Source organism: Crocodylus porosus, unplaced genomic scaffold, assembly GCF_001723895.1.
Source record: "Crocodylus porosus isolate Cpor-Errol unplaced genomic scaffold, CroPor_comp1, whole genome shotgun sequence".
Classification (NCBI taxonomy): Eukaryota; Metazoa; Chordata; order Crocodylia; family Crocodylidae; genus Crocodylus; species Crocodylus porosus.
This window is the reverse complement of record NW_017728918.1, coordinates 65600573-65618128: the sequence shown is the minus strand read 5'-3', so window position 1 is coordinate 65618128 and position 17556 is coordinate 65600573. Positions and strand designations below refer to the sequence as shown.

Below are 17556 nucleotides of genomic sequence, written 5' to 3'. Positions count from 1 at the left end.
TTAAAGGCAGGTTAATTTCTCTGAACCAGAATATAATGAAAGTTCAAATGCTTGAAAATAAGATAAGTTTTCCCTGATATGAAAAATAAATGATAAACTTTATTGGTACAGGAGTGAAAATGTTTGGTTTAGGAGGCAAGTAGTGTGTCTGTTCTTGAAACATTTGCAAAGGAATTTGGTTATAGATTATACAAGTATTACATATGTTGGCATTCCATACTATTTAAATGTTGGCAAGAGCTTGGTGACTAACAAGTTTGCATTGATTTTTTTTTTGTCATTTTCAGATCATTATGAGGATATTTGCATTTTAAAAATATAAACAACATCACCTCCTAGCATATTAAATCTCTTTAATTTAGCAAATATGTCTTTTAAGTCAGTAGTTACCTAGCATTTAAATTTAAAAGCACTGTAATGGATGGAAAGAGTAATTCTGAGAATTAAGGGGTAAGCTTTTTCCTGCTCTTTACTTTGGGTTTCTCTGTAATGCCTCAGTTCAGCCAAGCATCCAAGAACATTCTTGACTTTCAGTACATAAGAAGACCCACTGAAATGTTCTGCTGCATTCAGGTCTAAAATTGCAACATGTTCACAAAGGTGGTGAAACCAAAGACAAGCAAAGCCAGTGACCTGGTGGTTTCTTTCATTAGTGCCTTGTGTATAACTTGTTTTTTATTTTCCAGTCTTGATCTTCTGTTCAAACACAAGCTATAATATTTTCAAAGTATATGAAAAACCTATGCTGTTCTGAATGAGTTAGTCTCTAAGGTGCCACCTTTCCCTGCCCTGCCTTCTGCTTAGTTTAGGATGGTGATGGATGGAAGGTTAGATTGGGAAGAAAAAGGTTTGTTTGTCATAGTTCAAAAGCAGTCTTTCTGGTCTCTTACTTAGGTTGATGAATTCCAGAGGGTTTTTATTTGGTTGCAAGATTGTGGTCACTGACATGGGGAGCCGGTTTAAGGGGAAGGGAGCATACCTAGGGTATGTGACATTTCCTGAAGGAGAGAGAACACAGTGAAACAAGGACCAGAGTAATGTTTCAAATGTCTTGTTATAATAGATGCCACTTTTTCTGGCCTTGAACTATAAAAAAATCTGATATCGTATGGATGGGCAGGGACATAAGCAGATATTATTCATTATGGCTTGTTGTATTGCTCATGTTTTTCTGGTGTTGATAAGAGACTACATCTTTCTTTAATGCTCCTTATTTAGATTCAGTCATTTGTGAATCATGTATTTATTCTGCAGTGTTGGCTTCTAAAGTCTTACTTCTGCAAAGGGATGAGTGTTTCTTCTGAGTTTTATGATAACATAATTGAATTGAGGGTACCCACTATGGCACAGGGTCAAGCCCACGATCATCGCTCATATGCTTTACTGGCTATCTGGAGCATGTTGTGTTAGTACTTATCTAAAGAATTTGACCAACTATTTTTGTTGAAAATCTGACAGTTTCATCAGTTGTCCAGCACCTTCCCTGGGTGCCATTCACAGTCCGGTTCTTTGCCCAGTCTGCTGTTCTGCTTTCTGCTTCCTATTCTGTGCTCCTTGCCCAGTCTCTTCTGTTTTCAGCTTCTTGTCGTGTGTTCCCTGTCTGCTCTCCTGCTTTGCTTTCTGCTTCCTGCCCTATCTGCTTCTGTGCTGCCTGTCCCCTCCCTAATCTGCCACATACCACTTGAGGCAATAGTTCTGCAGGCTGGCAGCCCTGATCTAGGAAATTCAAATACCTATCTAACGTTTATTTTCTTCAGAGATAAGTACCCAGCTCTCCTGAATATTTTAATCTGCTTGTATGCTATATCAACATTAGCTCCCTGGCTTTGTATCTTTGGCCCATTTTGCCAATAAAATATATCATCACCTGAATCTCTGCTGCAAGGATCCTGGACTTCAGAAAAGCACTTTCACTCTCTCAGGGAACTGATGGGCAAGATCCCCTGGGAGGCCAGTCTGAGGAGGAAAACATCCAGGACAGTTGGTTGTATTTTAAAGAAACGTTAATGAGGACACAGGAATGAACTATCCTGATCTTCAGGAAGACTAGCTAGTACAGTGGATGACCAGCTTGGCTTGGCAGGGAATTTTTTGTCTCTAGTGGGTTATGGAATAGAGAAAGATCCCACACAATTTACTGATTTGTCTGATGCGCCTGGCTGGGGGAGCACTTGGTTGATGGCACAATTTCACATTGATTGCACGCTTAATTCATACAACACAATTTTATTTTAAAATTCCTTGCTACGCATATAACTCTGCTTAGCCTTAAGAAAAACCACAAACATTAAAAACACAATAACTACACATGTTGGAAACAATGTTCCGAATGCACTTCCTTTCCAAACAATGCTATAAGAATTAGTATTACAAAAACAACTACAATTACAAGTAAAGGTTAAATTGGAATCAGTACTATTATTTCTCATGGTATGCTTACAATCCTAGAATTCCGAGAAGCCAACTCCCCAGATATACTTTCATTCTTTAGTTATGGCTTTAGGGTTGGTCTCAGCAGTGATAGGAACAAGTCCCCTTCCTTCGGTCCCACTCGGGCGCTCCTAGGCTTCAGCATGAACGGGAGTTCTTGTACACGGAGAGGGTGGTTCAGGTGATCAGTCTCATCCAGCCTACACTTGTGATTCTTCCTTCGGTGTTCTACAGGTGAGGTTACCTCCAAATTGGGACTGTAGGTTACAGTTTTTATTGGGCGAGTTGCCGTCTTGGGCCCCTCCTACCCAAACCTGTCACTACTCTCAAATTTGGGCTCAGATCTTTTGCCCAACAGATTCCTTTCCTGGGTCTTCTTTGGTAAATTTTCCACACCACTGCAGTAACCTGTCTTGCCATCCCCTTTCCAAAAGCCTCTAGGTTTCGATCTCTCAGAACGTTTGCCCAAGGGTCGCTTTTAAGTTAACTTTGTTAAAGGCCTCCAAAGATAAAATTCAGAACCAAGACATTCAGCACGTAGGCAAAAACAAGCAATGGCCTAGATAAGAAGATGAACCTTGCTTTCTTTCTAAACTGGCTAATGGGTATTTATTACAAGAATTCAAACTATTACATTCAATATGACGCTATTTAGTGAGCTAATGCACAGAAAGGAAGCTTACGAGAAGTGGAAACTTGGACAAGCAACTAGGGAGGTGTATAAGAGTATTGCTCAGGAATGCCAGGATAAAAATCAGGAAGGCCAAAGTGCAATTGTACTTACAGCTAGCATGGGAGGTGAATGGTAATTATAAGGGTTTCTACAAGTATTTCAGCAACAAGAGAAAGATTAGGGAAAGTGTGGGCCCCTTACTAAATGGGGGAGGCAGCTTAGTGACAGACAATAAAAAAAAAAGGCTGAAGTACTCAATGCTGTTTTCACCTCAGTCTTCACAGGCAGGGTCAGCTCCCAGACTGCTGCACCTTATAGCACAGGGGGAGAAGGTGAGCAGCCAACAATGGTTAAAGAACAGGTTAGGGACTATTTAGAAAAGCTGGATATATAGAAATCCACGGGGTGGGGCCAGATGCAGTGCATCTGAAGGTGCCGAGAGAGTTGGTTGATGTGATTGCAGAGCTGCTGTCCATTATCTTTGAAAACTCATGGCGATCAAGGGAGGTCCTGGACAATTGGAAAAAGGCAAATATAGTACCCATTTTTAAGACGAGGAAGATAGAGGATCCAGGGAACTACAGACCAGTTAGCCTTGCCTCAGTCCCCAGAAAAATCATGAAGCCGATCCTCAATTAAGCACTTGAAGGAGAAGGTGATTAGGGTCAGCATGGATTCACCAAGGAAAAGTCATCCTGGACCAATCTGATTGCCTTCTATCATGTGATGACTGACTTTGTCGATGTGGGAAAAGCAGTGGACATGATACACCTTAACTTCAGCAAGGCTTTTGATGTGGTCTCCTACAATGTTTTCACAAGGAAGCTAAGGAAATACAGGTTAGATGAATGGACTGGAAGGTGGAAAGAAAACTAGCTGTGTTGTGAGTCTCAGAAGGTAGTAATCAATGGCTCAGTGTCTAGATGGCAGCCAGTATCAAGTGGAGTGCCCCAGGGATCAGTCCCAGGCCTGGTTTTGTTCAATATCTTCATCAGTGACCTCGAAAATGACACGGCATGCACCCTCAGCAAGTTTATAGTTGACACCAAGCGGGGGGGAGGGGGGTAGCAGATATGCTGGAGAGTAGGATTTGGATTCAGAGAGACCTAGAGAAATTGGAGTATTGGACCAAAAAGAAATCTCATGAGATTCGGTAAGGACAAGTGCAAAGTCCTTCACTTAGGACTGAATAATCCAATGAACTGGTACATACTGTGGACTGACCAGCTAAGCAGCAGCTGTGCAGAAAGGGATGTAGGGGTTACAATAGATAATAAGATGAATATGAGTCAACAATGTGCCCTTGTGAAGAAGGCTTTACAGTATACTGGGCTGCATTAGTAATAGTGTTGCCAGATCAAGGGAAGTGATTATATCCCCTGTATTTGGCACTGGTGAGACCCCATCTGGAATATTCTGTCCAGTTTTGGGTGCCCACTTCAGAAAGGTTGAAGACAAATTGGAAAGAGTCCAGTGGAGGGCAATGAAAATGTTTAAGGGGCTGGGGCACATGGCTTATGGGGAGAGGTTGAGGGAACTGGACTTATTTAGTCTGGAGAAAACTGAGAGGGCTGGGGGTTTAATAGCAGTCTTCAACTACCTGAAGCGTGTTTTGAAAGAATGGAGCTAGACTGTTCTCAGTGGTGGCAGATGACACAACAAGGACCAATATTCTCAAGTTGCAGCCAAGGAAGTTTAAGTTAGGTATTAGGAAAAACTTTCTCATGTAGAGGGTAGTAAAGTACCTGGAACAGGTTACCCAGAGAGGTTGTGGTATCTTATCTCCATCTTTGGAAGTTTTTAAGACCTGGCTAGACAGAGGCTTGGCTGGGATGATCTAGCTGGGGCACTCCTTCTTTGAGTAGGGGGTTGGACTAGATGATCTCCTGAGGTCCTTTCCAGCCCTGGTTTTCTGATTCAAAGTCCATAGGGAGATCTTTGTGCTGTGCAGACTAGTAGGAAAAAATGTCCACAGCATTCTATCTTTTATTTCATCTTTTTATCTGTTCTTTTCCATTTTAAAAGAACAGAGCTTAGAATGGCACATTCAGTTGTCACTGGCATTCACAGCTATGTCCAAGTATGTCAGCTGTAAGCAGAATTCATTTCTGTTATCAGTATTGTACTACCTTTCCATTGCAATATTGGAACAACTGTCAGAAATGTAGTAAGCCATGTGACTTGTATCTGCCACGTGAATTTCTCCCCTGAATGATGAAAATTCTCAGTTTTTAAAAAGTTTTTATTTTATAACTTCTGTGAAATGCCATGATTGTTTACATAGGCAATTGAACAGAATTTCAGCTTGCAGTCTGAAGAAAGTGGTGATGTTTGATCCTGTATAAACTATTTTTCAGGGTTGGACTGGCCCAAGAGGAAGTTCTGACTCTTATTTTTGCTATGGACAGTTTAATTTGTGACTGAGGAGGAGCAAAGCTGACAGTTGTCTCTTTGTCAGAGCTTTAGGAGATCTTTCAGCTGTTTTGGCTAAGTCTAGTGCAGGGGCAGACAATTATTTCAGGAGGAGGGCCGCTTACTGAGTTTTGGCAAGCCATCAAGGGCCGCATGACAGGCAGCCAGGGCAGCTAAATATTAATTTTCTAAATTTTTGCAGGGGCCCTGTGGGCCAGATAGAATGGCTTGGCGGGCCACATTTTGCCCACCCCTGGTCTAGTGAGTGTTTTGAATTCAACTTGAGAAGCTTAGTGGTGAGTGGATGGTAGATGTGTTATGTTTCTGGTAGCTGATGGTGCTGAGGAGACAAGTCATTGGCTTCATGGTAGTGCTATTCTAGGTAAACAGGAACCATTTCTATTCCCCGTCTTACTAGACCACATTGGTGCCTTGAGAGAAATCCCAGTATTAAGATGCCTAATTAGAGGAACATGCAGTATTGCTGTTGGGTGATAACACAGATCTTTATAACTTGATTTATCTCACATAGAAAATGGTGCAACATGCAAGAAGAGATCTTCTATAATAATTGACTCTATCTTGATAGCTAGGAGGCAAAGACTAAAATAAATTATTACCTTTTGGGTCATGTGGAAGAGCTTATATTTTGGAGCTGGATATTCATAGCAGGCAAACATTAATATATTTGATTAGTGTATTATTTTAAAGGTGAACTTTTATTGGTAAACAGTGGAGTTACCTTTTCATTACCAATATTCTAATGAATTTCTAAAATGTATTTTAGTTTTCTTTTTCTTGATTTATAATTGCAAATATTTTCAGTATGTGGAGCTTCTAGCTAACAAAATTCATAATTTTTTTTTAACTATGGCTAGGTATAATTTTTTTGATAAAGAAATAGCTGGCAGGCATGACTGAATTACGACAATTAATAGAGGTAGAAACATGGATTTAGTGTCCCGCCAGAATCATATTCTGACTTCCTTTCACGGCTGTAGGTGTTGTAAAGCTTGTTACCACTGCCCTGAGCGCATTTGCCTACAGGCGGTGACAGGGTGGACTTTGGCTTTGGATCACCTGGTCTGCCAGGAAGTTGGTCTTATGTTTCTTGCCTGCCATGACTTTGATAAAATTATATTCCCAGGAGGCACTGCAGGCGGTGATCCTGCCTGATCTCGATCCCTGTTTCTTATGTGGGGCTCCAAACCTCCCCTTTACCCCAGCCAGCCTCTCCAGATGGTACTCAAAAGTCCTTCTGCAGCCAGGTAGCAGTGCTACCTGTTGTGCTATTGTTTGGCTCTCTACCCCAGGGAGAACTTTGGTTTTGATTAGGTACACCCTTCCAGGGCTGGTCTTGGCCTGAGCTCAGAATATCAAAAGAAAAGGCAAAAAACCCCCAAGGAAAACCTCATCAGCTCTCAACCTCCTTGTCAGGCTCAGTCTATGTCCCCTTTCCCCCAGGGTCAGGCTCTCAAATTCCAGTCTCAACAATCAGGAAATCACTTAGTCCAGTCTCTGTTATGCACAGGCCTGCCCGCTCCCCTGTGAACAGTCACAGTCTCATTGGGATCTCCCATGTGCAGCAGGGCTCTACCTGTAACTGCAGGTTTCCTCAGGCCTCTCCTCTGGTTCCATTCCGCCCCACAGATTATCAAAGGCTGTATGTGTTCTCTGTCCCGGATCCTCCGCTGAGGCGCTGCTCTGGAGCTTATCACCAGTCGTGTGTGCACAGGGCTCTGCCTGCCTCCTGCCTAGAGTCACTCCCCGTTCCTTTGGCAAGTCTCGCAGCCCTTGCCTGCCAGGACGCTCAGCCACTCTTCTTTCCCTGTGACCTACAGGGAACCCACCTCTGCCCCTCTCCAGGGCCAGAAATACCTTTGGGCAGCCTTCCTCTTGTAATCCTGGGCGAGATGCTGCTCCAGAAGTGTGGTGGGTGTTTCTCTTCCCTTCCAGTCTCCAGCTGCAGCCCTGCCGACCCTGCATGCTGTGGATTTTGCTTGTTTTCACTCTCTCCATCTGTTGCTGCAAGCTGCTTTCCATCTCCTGACCTCCCCTGCCCAGCACGTAAGACACCTCGGGACTTCTGTCTGCTCTCTCTCACTCCTTCACACTTCCCTTTTCTTTAACTCCAAGGCCTGTTCCTGGTTCAGAACATTTTGTTGAGTATCAGTTACTACACCTAAGTGCTTTGGGGTTTGGTTCCTAAACTCGACTTGTATGTTCTTTAGATGTTGCCAGACTGTCAAAATTTATTTTCAGTAGTGAATACTCGTGTATCATAAAGATCAGTCCAAACTAAATTTTTGTTGTTTGTTTGCTTTTTTTTTGCTCTTGTGATTTGGAGAATCTTATGTACAGTTTATGAATTTTGTTTGGTAATTGGGAGCTCATTGTGTTTATCAGATTAAAACTCTGTTGTCTTTTAACCTCCAGGTTGAACTGAAATTCCAAGGGGTGGTGACCTAGATAAAACTGTTACATCTTGATGATTCTCTAATCCCAGTAAAGCCCCTTGGACAAAGATTTGACTACTGTCCTGTGCAAACCAGATTTCCAGATATCCAGAGAAGGGATAACTAAGCATTGCGTTTCTTGTTAGGGGACTTAATTATCTTAGAAAGTCGATCAGAAGGTCACCTCACAAGGTTTGACACTGATTATGGGAGCTATTGTGGTTGGGTCATGAGGGTCAATTTCCTGAAGAAGTCCTAGACAGAACGGCCAGCCTGGGATTGTGCTGGGGAGACGAGAGAAGTGCTGCAACTAGCTTGCCGCAGTATGCTTCAGAGCACTCAGGCTCCATGGTTAGATGGAAACATTAGTATCTGGTAAGCAGCCAGCCAAGTGAGCTTTGCTGAGGCTACATGGTACAACTCTGTACCCTCCATTTCTATTCAAAGTTCATCTACATGACCCTTGATACAGCAATAGAGGTGATAGCAATGGGATGCCTATTCTAGTCAAAAGTGGGAAAATAGATGATGCGTTGTGATGAAATACTTTTAATACCAGCATCTTGGATCTGGTTCCAGCATGGATCAGAATGTTGCCAAGGGGAGCAGCTCTTTCTGGGTACTTAGCACATCCCACTAGACACTTTGAGCCTCATGTGATTAGGTCCTTTCTAGAGGCTGTGAAGTGTAAGCAGCATACAATAAGTTGTAGTTGAGTCAGGTCTCCTACATGGAATAAAGTCAAGCTCCATAGAATTAGTAATTATTTTGGAAAAGCATGCAATGCTCCATTTTTAGCAAGAAGAATAATTTCTTTCATCCACAGTAAACATTACAAATATATTTTTAATACTCCCACAAGTGAGAAGGAAGAAGGAAAACAGACAAGGGGTCTAATAAAACAGTGATAATGAGGAATTTTAACTGCCCAGGTGTAAAGTGGCTAAATGTTGCATTGTAACAACATTTAGAGAAACATTTCCAATACCTAAAAGAATACTTTCTTGGATCCGCAAGTTCTAAAGCACCTGATTTAAGTATGAAGGAACCCATAGGAGTTGGTTCATGATATAATTCAGATTTCAGCAACTAAGTAGTGATGACAGCAATACAATTAGATCCGGCAACCTTCTGGAAATAAACTTCCTCAAAATTAGCCCAGCAACTGCATTTGCAGAAAAATAAACAAGGTTCAAGGGGGGCAAAAAAAAAAATCCTGAAAACTGAAAACATGACAGTCACCCGCAACACTGGGGGGAAATAAAGCAGGCAGGCAAGGGGAGGAAAAGAATGGTCTGCCTAATTGTTAAAGATTAAAATGACAAAATGATAACCCAGCAAGTGAAATTTTTTATGCTGGTAAAGTCTATAGAAAGGCACACAAACTATGGAAAGTAAAATGGGCATTAGGAAGACTCGTGTGAAGAACGTATATGTAAAGAAGGCAAGTAAGGAAGAGTGTGAAGAGCATTAGAAACTAGTAAGAAATTATTTAAACATTTAAGAACCAGGATGTTTGCCACAGGATCATTGACTGTGCTAGCCAACTGGGAGAAGGGAACAATTAAGGGGATAAGGATATTCCATATCAGGTGATTGCTTCAGTTTCCCCACCTCAGGTGCTCTTTGTGGGTAGTGTAAAAGATTCAGCTGTTGAAAGAGGAGGTACTGGAACAATGATTTATCAGCTTTTAATAATATGCTTCAGGAAAGCTGAAGGAACTAAGAAAAAATATTAATATTAATTAAAATCCTTAGCTACTGCTATCTGGAGAGGAACAAATATTGTGCCTACCTGTAAAAGCACATGGGGTACTCCTGAGAATTAGTGACCTGCACCTTGCTCTAGAGCACTGTGTACTGGCTGCTGTCAGAGACAGATTACTGAATGAGATGGATCATTGATCTGCTCTGACAGTCTTTTATGTGGAGGAAGGAAGAACCAGACTCGAACAACATTAGAAATCTGACTATGCTAGCATTCCGAGTTGATTTCTCTGCAATAATCTTTGTTATTACTTAGTATAAATCAATAGTTCTCAACTTTTTTAGATTCAAGGCAACTTTTATTCAACTCACGGCACCATTCCATAACTTTTGTGAATTGTGGCATGCAATTTTAAAAACTAATGTGTATATTACAGTGCTTACCTCCTTGCAGAGGGAAGCTGGCAGTGGGGGCAGAGGTTTGCCAGGCAGGGACAAACTTACCTCCTCACACCTCCTTTATCACCTCATACCTCAAAGCACCCTACAAAGGTATGAAGGCATCCCTGTGTGCTACAGCACCCTGACTGAAAATCACTGGTATAAATTAACACAAATGTTTACAAAAACATTATTTTGTAGGGTTGTCCCTATGTCTTAAAGTGATTAGCTTGGAGAAATTCAGTGCATTTTATATTTTTAAACCAAAGCTATTTAAAACAAATGAGGATTGATTTTTGCTTGGTGTGTAGACAGCAAGATCCCAGTGGTAGGATCATAAACATCAATTTACATCATAGCCCCTGGCCTCCTAGCTTTTCAGCAGCGATAAAACTTTTTTACTACTGGAAGAAAAATAAAGCTATTCCTTAAAAAGCACAGGTACTGCATTATTGAGTACTTTATATGCAAGTTTTATATGGTATGAAATTGCCAGTGACAGATGAAGCCTGGTTCAGACTTGCTGTTAAAACTAAGAATTGCAAATGTGAAAATGGATTGTTCTGCTGGGTTAGTTGTCTTAGATGGCAAAATTGTCTTAACTCATGTATGTGCCCTTGTAAAATTGGTAGTAATAACACAGTACTTAAAACCCCTTCAGCATTTACCAGTATTGTAAGAAAAATGCAGTGTGGTGGCCTGTGGCTCCTACAGAGAAAATATGTGAAATGGAACTACTGGCATATACACAAGAACAGTCTAGTACTTTCAAGGCTTCATTTGAGCTTTGTGTGAAATACATATTTTAAGCTGGTTAATTAATAGGGTTTTTTTATTACTTTCCAGTCTTGCTGATGCATGGGGAAATGATATTGGAGTTCACTCCCTAATATTTCCATCAAAAACATGTTTGGAATTACTGCTGATACTGAGTTTGAGTAATGCTTCTCTGCCACCTTCACTTCGCTGCATGAACTCCTTCCAGGTAATGAAATGCCATCTATCCAATATAAAGGTATTATTTCTAGGAAAAAGAGATCACTCGGGAGACGCATAGAATCATTCATATTCTAGTCTTTTCCGTTGGGGCACTACTAGCTCAACTACTAAGTACAGCAAGGAAGAATTACCTCTAGTGTGCAGTTTTTGACAATTACTTTATTTAGACAAAGTTAGGAAGCTGTAACGGATTCTTTTGAAAAGGAAGTTCGCTCTCCAAGTTAAATAATAAGCTTAAATAAGTGTCCCCATTTTTTAAAGCTGAGCAGCTGGAACAGTTAATGTGTAACTCCATTAAAATAAAATATTATGTAAAAGCTTTGCCAATCAAGTTAAAATAATTGCTTTAAGTTTTACTAATAACAAAGGCCCAGAATGTAAAACTTTACTGCCATGGTGTGAATACTCTCTTAAATGATAAAAGCAAGCTAAAATACTATTAATAAATGATTCTATTAATAAATTCTTCAAACTTAAATTGTGCATCTAATGAAAATGTAAATGAAACCATCTGTCCTAATGATAGCATTCTGAATAAAGCATTTAATGTGGCCTAAAATATTCTGTTGTAGATTACTGTCAACGTGCAACAAATCCTTCCCTGTCCAGGAGTTTGTGCTTCTAAAATTTTTAGTGACCCAATTATTATAGAACTATTGAATTAAAAGAATTATTATAGACACTCTAGAGTCATCCCTCTAGTCATCTGTAATGCCTGATAATAGAAAAAATGAACTTAGCCTTGTTGATGTTTTCAGGTCTTTGCTTGTATTTAATCCAAAAGTCATATAGTTTATATAAATAGGCAGTTAATTAGTTTAGCTCAGTCAATATATCTAAATTTGTAATTGACACACAAACCAACCTGTTTTAGTGCTTTATTTCTAATTGTGTACCATGATTAATTAAAGAATTAGTAAAGTATTTTAATTCAAAGAAATCCCCATAATAGAAATATTGGGTTAGAAACCCCGTTGATGAAAAATGGGTAGCTTAATTTATTTTGAGAGCTACGTTGAAGATAAACAGTTGAGACTCACATCCATAACATAAAAAATAACTAAATATACAGTAGTTTAGGTTGTATTTCATATACCCTCTGGGCTTGGAAAGTGGGAACCTGTATACCAAGAACACTGAAGTGAGAAATGGCCATTGCTGTATATTTTAAAATGATGTTTTTATACCTAAGGTTAGAACTGTTCCTGGATTGTACTTCTCTAGATCATAAAATTTGAGGGATATTTTGTGTGCTAGTGGAATGAAATTACAAAATTGCTTATTATAAAAATAGTGGATACTAGCTAGTCCTGCATACTACTGCCTGTAGTATATGGTGAAATTGTCTTAATTTTACTCTGTGATATAAGAAATAGTATGATTAAACTATTTTACTGTATGCTGATGCAGTGTATCTTGCATGTTTATCTGTGCGTATAAAGTGTGAGATTCTGGAGTGGGATATTTCTTTTGATATTTATCCAGATATAAATAGGAACAGACAAGTGATTCATAGAACTAGAGACAGATGAAAGAGTAAGTTCACAGAATTCCTTACCTCAGAAAGACAGGGAATACTATAGCTCCTTTCCTAAACAGAAGTCTTAGTACTGACACTTGAAAACTGCTACACATGAGCACCTTTCTTTGTGTGAGTAGCCCCATCATTTTCAGTGAGGATCCTCCTTTCCATGAAATTAGGAGTGGAAGGGGTGGGGTTTGTTTGAATCCCAGGGCTGTAAAGTTTAATGTGGAGGATTCTTGTTCTTCTGTGGAGCTCCATAGATTTTAATGTACTGATGTGGTTAACCAGAGCATGAGCAAATGTTGACTTGGGCATCTCTTGAAATATACTGTATTTGCCTCCCAAAGATCACTATGGATAATATCTTCTGGTACTTGGAGCCAGTAAAAGGTTCTTTCTTAAGGTGCTATAGGATGTCAAAGTTTTAAATCATTTTGGTTTAATTTTTAATGCATTTTAATGGGGTATATCTGCTCAATATTTTTGATGCTTGTAGCTGTATAATTATTTTAAAAGTTTAGTCTAAGCAGAATATCATGCTCCATCTGGCACCCAGGCTAGTTCATTTAGAGCAGGGGTGAGCAAAATATGGCCCACGGGCCACATCCGGCCTGTGAGGTCATTCTATCTGGCTCGCGGGGCCCCTAAAAAAAATGTAGAAAATTAATATTTCTCTGTCCTTGGTTCCTGTCAAAAGTGGTAGGAACCAAGGGCAGTAGGACCCAGGGGAAACCTGGCAGGCTCCAACAACAGCGAGGCCTCCCAGCCCCGTCCCCCCAGCCAGAAGCCCCAGCCAGGATTTCTGGGCTGGGAGCATGTGACTGCCCTGGCTCAGGAAGCTCAGGTAAGTGCGGGGGGACCCAGGGCAAGGAAGGAATGCTGGGGGGGAGCAGCCCCATCCCACCCATGCCCGATGCCCTGTGCTGCAGCTGCTTGTAGCCCACATGGGGCTGCCTGTGCCCACTCCAGAGAGCTCCGTGTGAGCTGTGAGTGCCTGCAGCGTGGGGCACCTGGTGTGGGGGGGGGGCACTTCTCCCTGTGCTCAGCTTTTCCCTGGGCTCCTTCCCTGAGCCCCTCACCTGCCCCATGGCCAACACTCTGTGCTACAGGCACTCGCAGCCCCCGTGGGGCTGTCCAGAGCAGGCACAGGCAGCCCCAGGCTGGCTGCAAGTGCCTGTAGTGTGGGGCACCGGGCATGGTATGGGGAGGGGCTGCTTCTCCCCCCTCACCCCCGCCGCTCAGCACCACCGTGTAACCCAGCCCCACTGCCAGGCTGGCAGTGAGATGGGTTACAAGCTGGTGCTGAGTGTGGAGAAAAGTGGCCCCTTGCCCACCCCATGGCCAGTGCCCCATGCTGCAGCCATCTGCAGCCTGCCTGGGGCACCTGTGCCTGCTCTGGACAGACCCGCATGGGCTGTGAGTGCCTGCAGCAGGAACCGCTAGCCATGGGGCAGGTGAGGCACTTTTCTCTGTGCTCAGTGCCAGCTTCTTCCCTGCTGGCGAGCAGGGGGTCGGGGCTGTGCACTGCCCCCCACTTGTACTGTGGGGCTGGGGGGCACTAGGTGTGAGTAGGCAGAGAGCCAGTGGGAGTGTGGGGCCCACACCAGTGTCCCGGGGCCAGTGCTGGCAGGGCCCAGAGCAGGGTGGCAGGAGCGCAAGGTCTCAGCTGGCAGGGGCTATATGGAGCCGGGCCAGCTCCTTGCTGGTGCAGCCCAGCCCAGTTCCACAGACCCCTGCTGGCCTGTGCCCCACTCTGGCTCTACCAGTGCTGGCCCTGGGACATTGGTCCCAATACATTGGGACATTGGTCCCAAGATGGTGACCAGGGGGCAGGGCACCTGTCAAGGGGCAGGGCTACCCATACAGCCCTCAATAGCCTGCCAAAACTGGGTAAGTGGCACTCGGCTGAAAATAATTGCCTGCCCCTGATTTAGAGCTAGCTCGGTTATCTCTAAAAGACACTTCATTGTACTATATGGATATACTGTATATGCCTTGATTAGGGTAGGAGAAGTTATTTTTATAATCCTTATTTTTAATTTCAGGTTCTGATGTAGCAAAGCGCTTGAGCATCGTAGCTTCGTTGGCATCACTTGTGCTTAATATGAGCCCTGTGCTGAAGTGCTTTGCAAGTGTTTTGCTAGATTTGAGCAATGGGAAGATAATGTTTTCTGTTAATAAATTGTCCAAAACTTGTGCTTCTTATGAAAATTCAGTTTAAATCAGCTCTTTTAATGATAGTTTTATGGGTATGCTTTCAGGCTAAAGATACCATTTATTGTTCTTAAACTGACATGGAAAAATGTCTCTGTCTCTAATAACAGACTGGAAATTTCATAACAAAAAAGCCAACATTTTCATCAACTTCAGTAGAGGTAGCATTTTATTTTGTCAGGTGGGTGAGAATTAAAATTCAACCTCTTGATAATGTGAGAACTTCAAGTTGCAACCTATTTGCCGGGGGGGAGAAGGGGGGGGGGTCAAAGAATGCTGAATAAGTACAGGATGAAATTTTTTTTTTAATATTATACTATCTTTGTTCTTCCCTTTACTTCTTTAGAAATATAACTTCTGGGATTTAGCAGCACACCTCTAATATATAGCTCTCAGTTGTCTAGAAAAGTATTCTAATCAAGGATATATTAAATGTTGGTAAAATTGTGCCCAGGAAAACCTGGGATGGTTACCTGTTGTCTACAGTATTGATTTTATGACTGATAGCCTTCTCTGTTAGGAAGCCTATGTTTTGTATAGCAAAGGACTGTTCCTATGCAATGTACTTTTTCACAGGATCATAGAAAAGTAGGGCTGGAATGGACCTCCAGAGGTCATCTAATCCAACCCCCTGTCTTAGGCAGAAACACCCCTATCCAAACCATCCTATACAAATCCATTGTTGAGCCCATTAGCAAAACTATGCAGTCAATGCTGACTGAACACAAGACATAACACCCTAGTCTGCCACAGGTAAAGCAGGGAGACTATGATAACCAGTGTCCTGCTGCTGCAAGGACTGTTAAAATGTTAAAGATCCAAGGAACTGGACCATGCCTCCTGTTACAGAGGAAAGCAACCCTCCTCTCTCCCCACCTCCCATTTGGACCAAGCTGATCTTGGGGTAAAATTCCTTCTAGATCCCAAATACAATTATTAGTCTAACCATGAGTGGAGGGGCACAAGACCATCTAGCCAGGAACCCCAAAGTTCAAAAAATATTCTTTAGGTGCTGCCTAAATCCTCAGCTGGTGACCAAGGAAAGCATAGTATAGCACATGGTAGCATAGGAAGAACTGACATATTGAGCCTTTGGTTGGTAGTAGGCAAAAGGTGATTCGTCTCGCATCAAGGGATGTAAATATCTAGGGATGTAAATATCATTTAAAAATATTCATTTAACATTCTCTAATTATATCAGTTAAATGATTAACTGACAACACAGCAGCTAAGACACAGCTCCTGCTGGGAGCCACTCCCATTGCCCTTTGTCTGGAAGTGGGGGGAGGGGTAGAAGAGGCAAGCCCAGCCAGACAACACAGCTGACTTGAAGCCCTGTGACTGGGAAGGAGGGAGCATCTGTGAGCAAATCGCTTAATTGACGAGTCATTAGGCTGCTCCCTGCTTTCCTCTTAGGCGGGGGTGGGCAAAATACAGCCCATGGGCTGGATCCTCTGCCTGCCCAGACCCTGTGCTCCTGCCATTCTGCTCTGGTTCCCCACTGGCACAGGTCCCAGGGACAAGGGGAGGGACTTTCTGTGGCAAAGGTTAAGGGCAAAGGTTAGGGGGGCAGATCTTCTGGTCCCAAGATGGACACCTTGGACAGGCCACCTGTCAAGGGGCAGGGCTATCCTTGTGGTCTTTGACAGCTTGCCCAAGCTTGGTAAGTGGCTCTCCAGCTGAAATAATTGCCTGCCCTGTCTTAGGCTATGGTGTCATGGGATGGGGTCCCCTGGGTTGGCCGTGATACCCCTAGGGCTCCTGTCTGTGCCAATCCTGCCAATGGGCACCCTCTTTCTCTCCTGCCATGTCTTGTTGCACTAAAATAGGGAGGCTGCCCTCTAGTTTGTATTTTTGGGCATGGTCCTGATAGACCCCACTGATGATCCTCCAAGCCCAAATGGAGGTAATCCCAACGCAGATCAAAGGGAGCAGGAGAGCGCAAAAGCCCCCATGGCTCACCAGAAGCATCCGGGAATGTCTCCAGCTAAAAGGGAGGCGTACCTAATGGAAGGGAGGGGCCATCACCAGGGAGGATTATATTGCGGCTGCTCGGGGATGCAGGAGGGGCAGTCAGGAAGGCCAAGACGGAGATGGAACTGGGACTAGCTTCCCGGATCAAGGACAACAAGAAGTCTTTTTTTAAATATGTAGGATATTTAAAAGAAGGTACCGGGTAACGTGGAGCCCCTGCAAGACACGCTGGGAAATTTGGTCATCACACCAGATGACAAAGCTAACCTATTTAATGGCTTGTTTGCCTCCATTTTCCTGAGCGGGGACCAGATCAGCCCCCCCACTGGGCCACCCTCGGGCCCCAGGGGAGGCACACCTAAGCCAAGGGTCAGTGAGGATCTGGTAAGGGAACTTCTGGAGGGACTGGATGTATTTAAATCAGCTGATCTGGATGATCTCCACCCTGGAGTGCTGAGGGAATTAGCTGAGGTCATTGCGGGACCCCTGGCACAGCTTAACAAGCACTCGTGGTGCTCTGGTGTGGTGCCAGAGGACTGGAAAAGAGCCAGTGGGGTTCCCATCTTCAAAAAGGGGAGGAAGGAGGACCTAGGAAACTATAGGCCAGTTATTCTTACCTCGATCTTGGGTCAGCTTTTTGAGAGAATTATTCTGGCACATGTCCATGAGGGACCAGCAGGGGAGATTATGCTTAGGGGCAACCAACACGGGTTCATTAGAGGCAG

At 43.0% G+C, this 17556-nt stretch overlaps 1 protein-coding gene across 1 annotated transcript in view; it reads left to right on the top strand.

Annotated features, from left to right (window-relative positions):
- The window catches only part of UBE3D (ubiquitin protein ligase E3D), a 168164-nt gene that overhangs the window by 97948 nt on the left and 52660 nt on the right, over nt 1–17556 (top strand). Inside the window, exon 9 of the mRNA XM_019537673.1 lies at nt 10966–11104. Coding sequence (XP_019393218.1) covers nt 10966–11104 — 139 coding nt within the window. The remainder of the gene's footprint in view (nt 1–10965; nt 11105–17556) is intronic.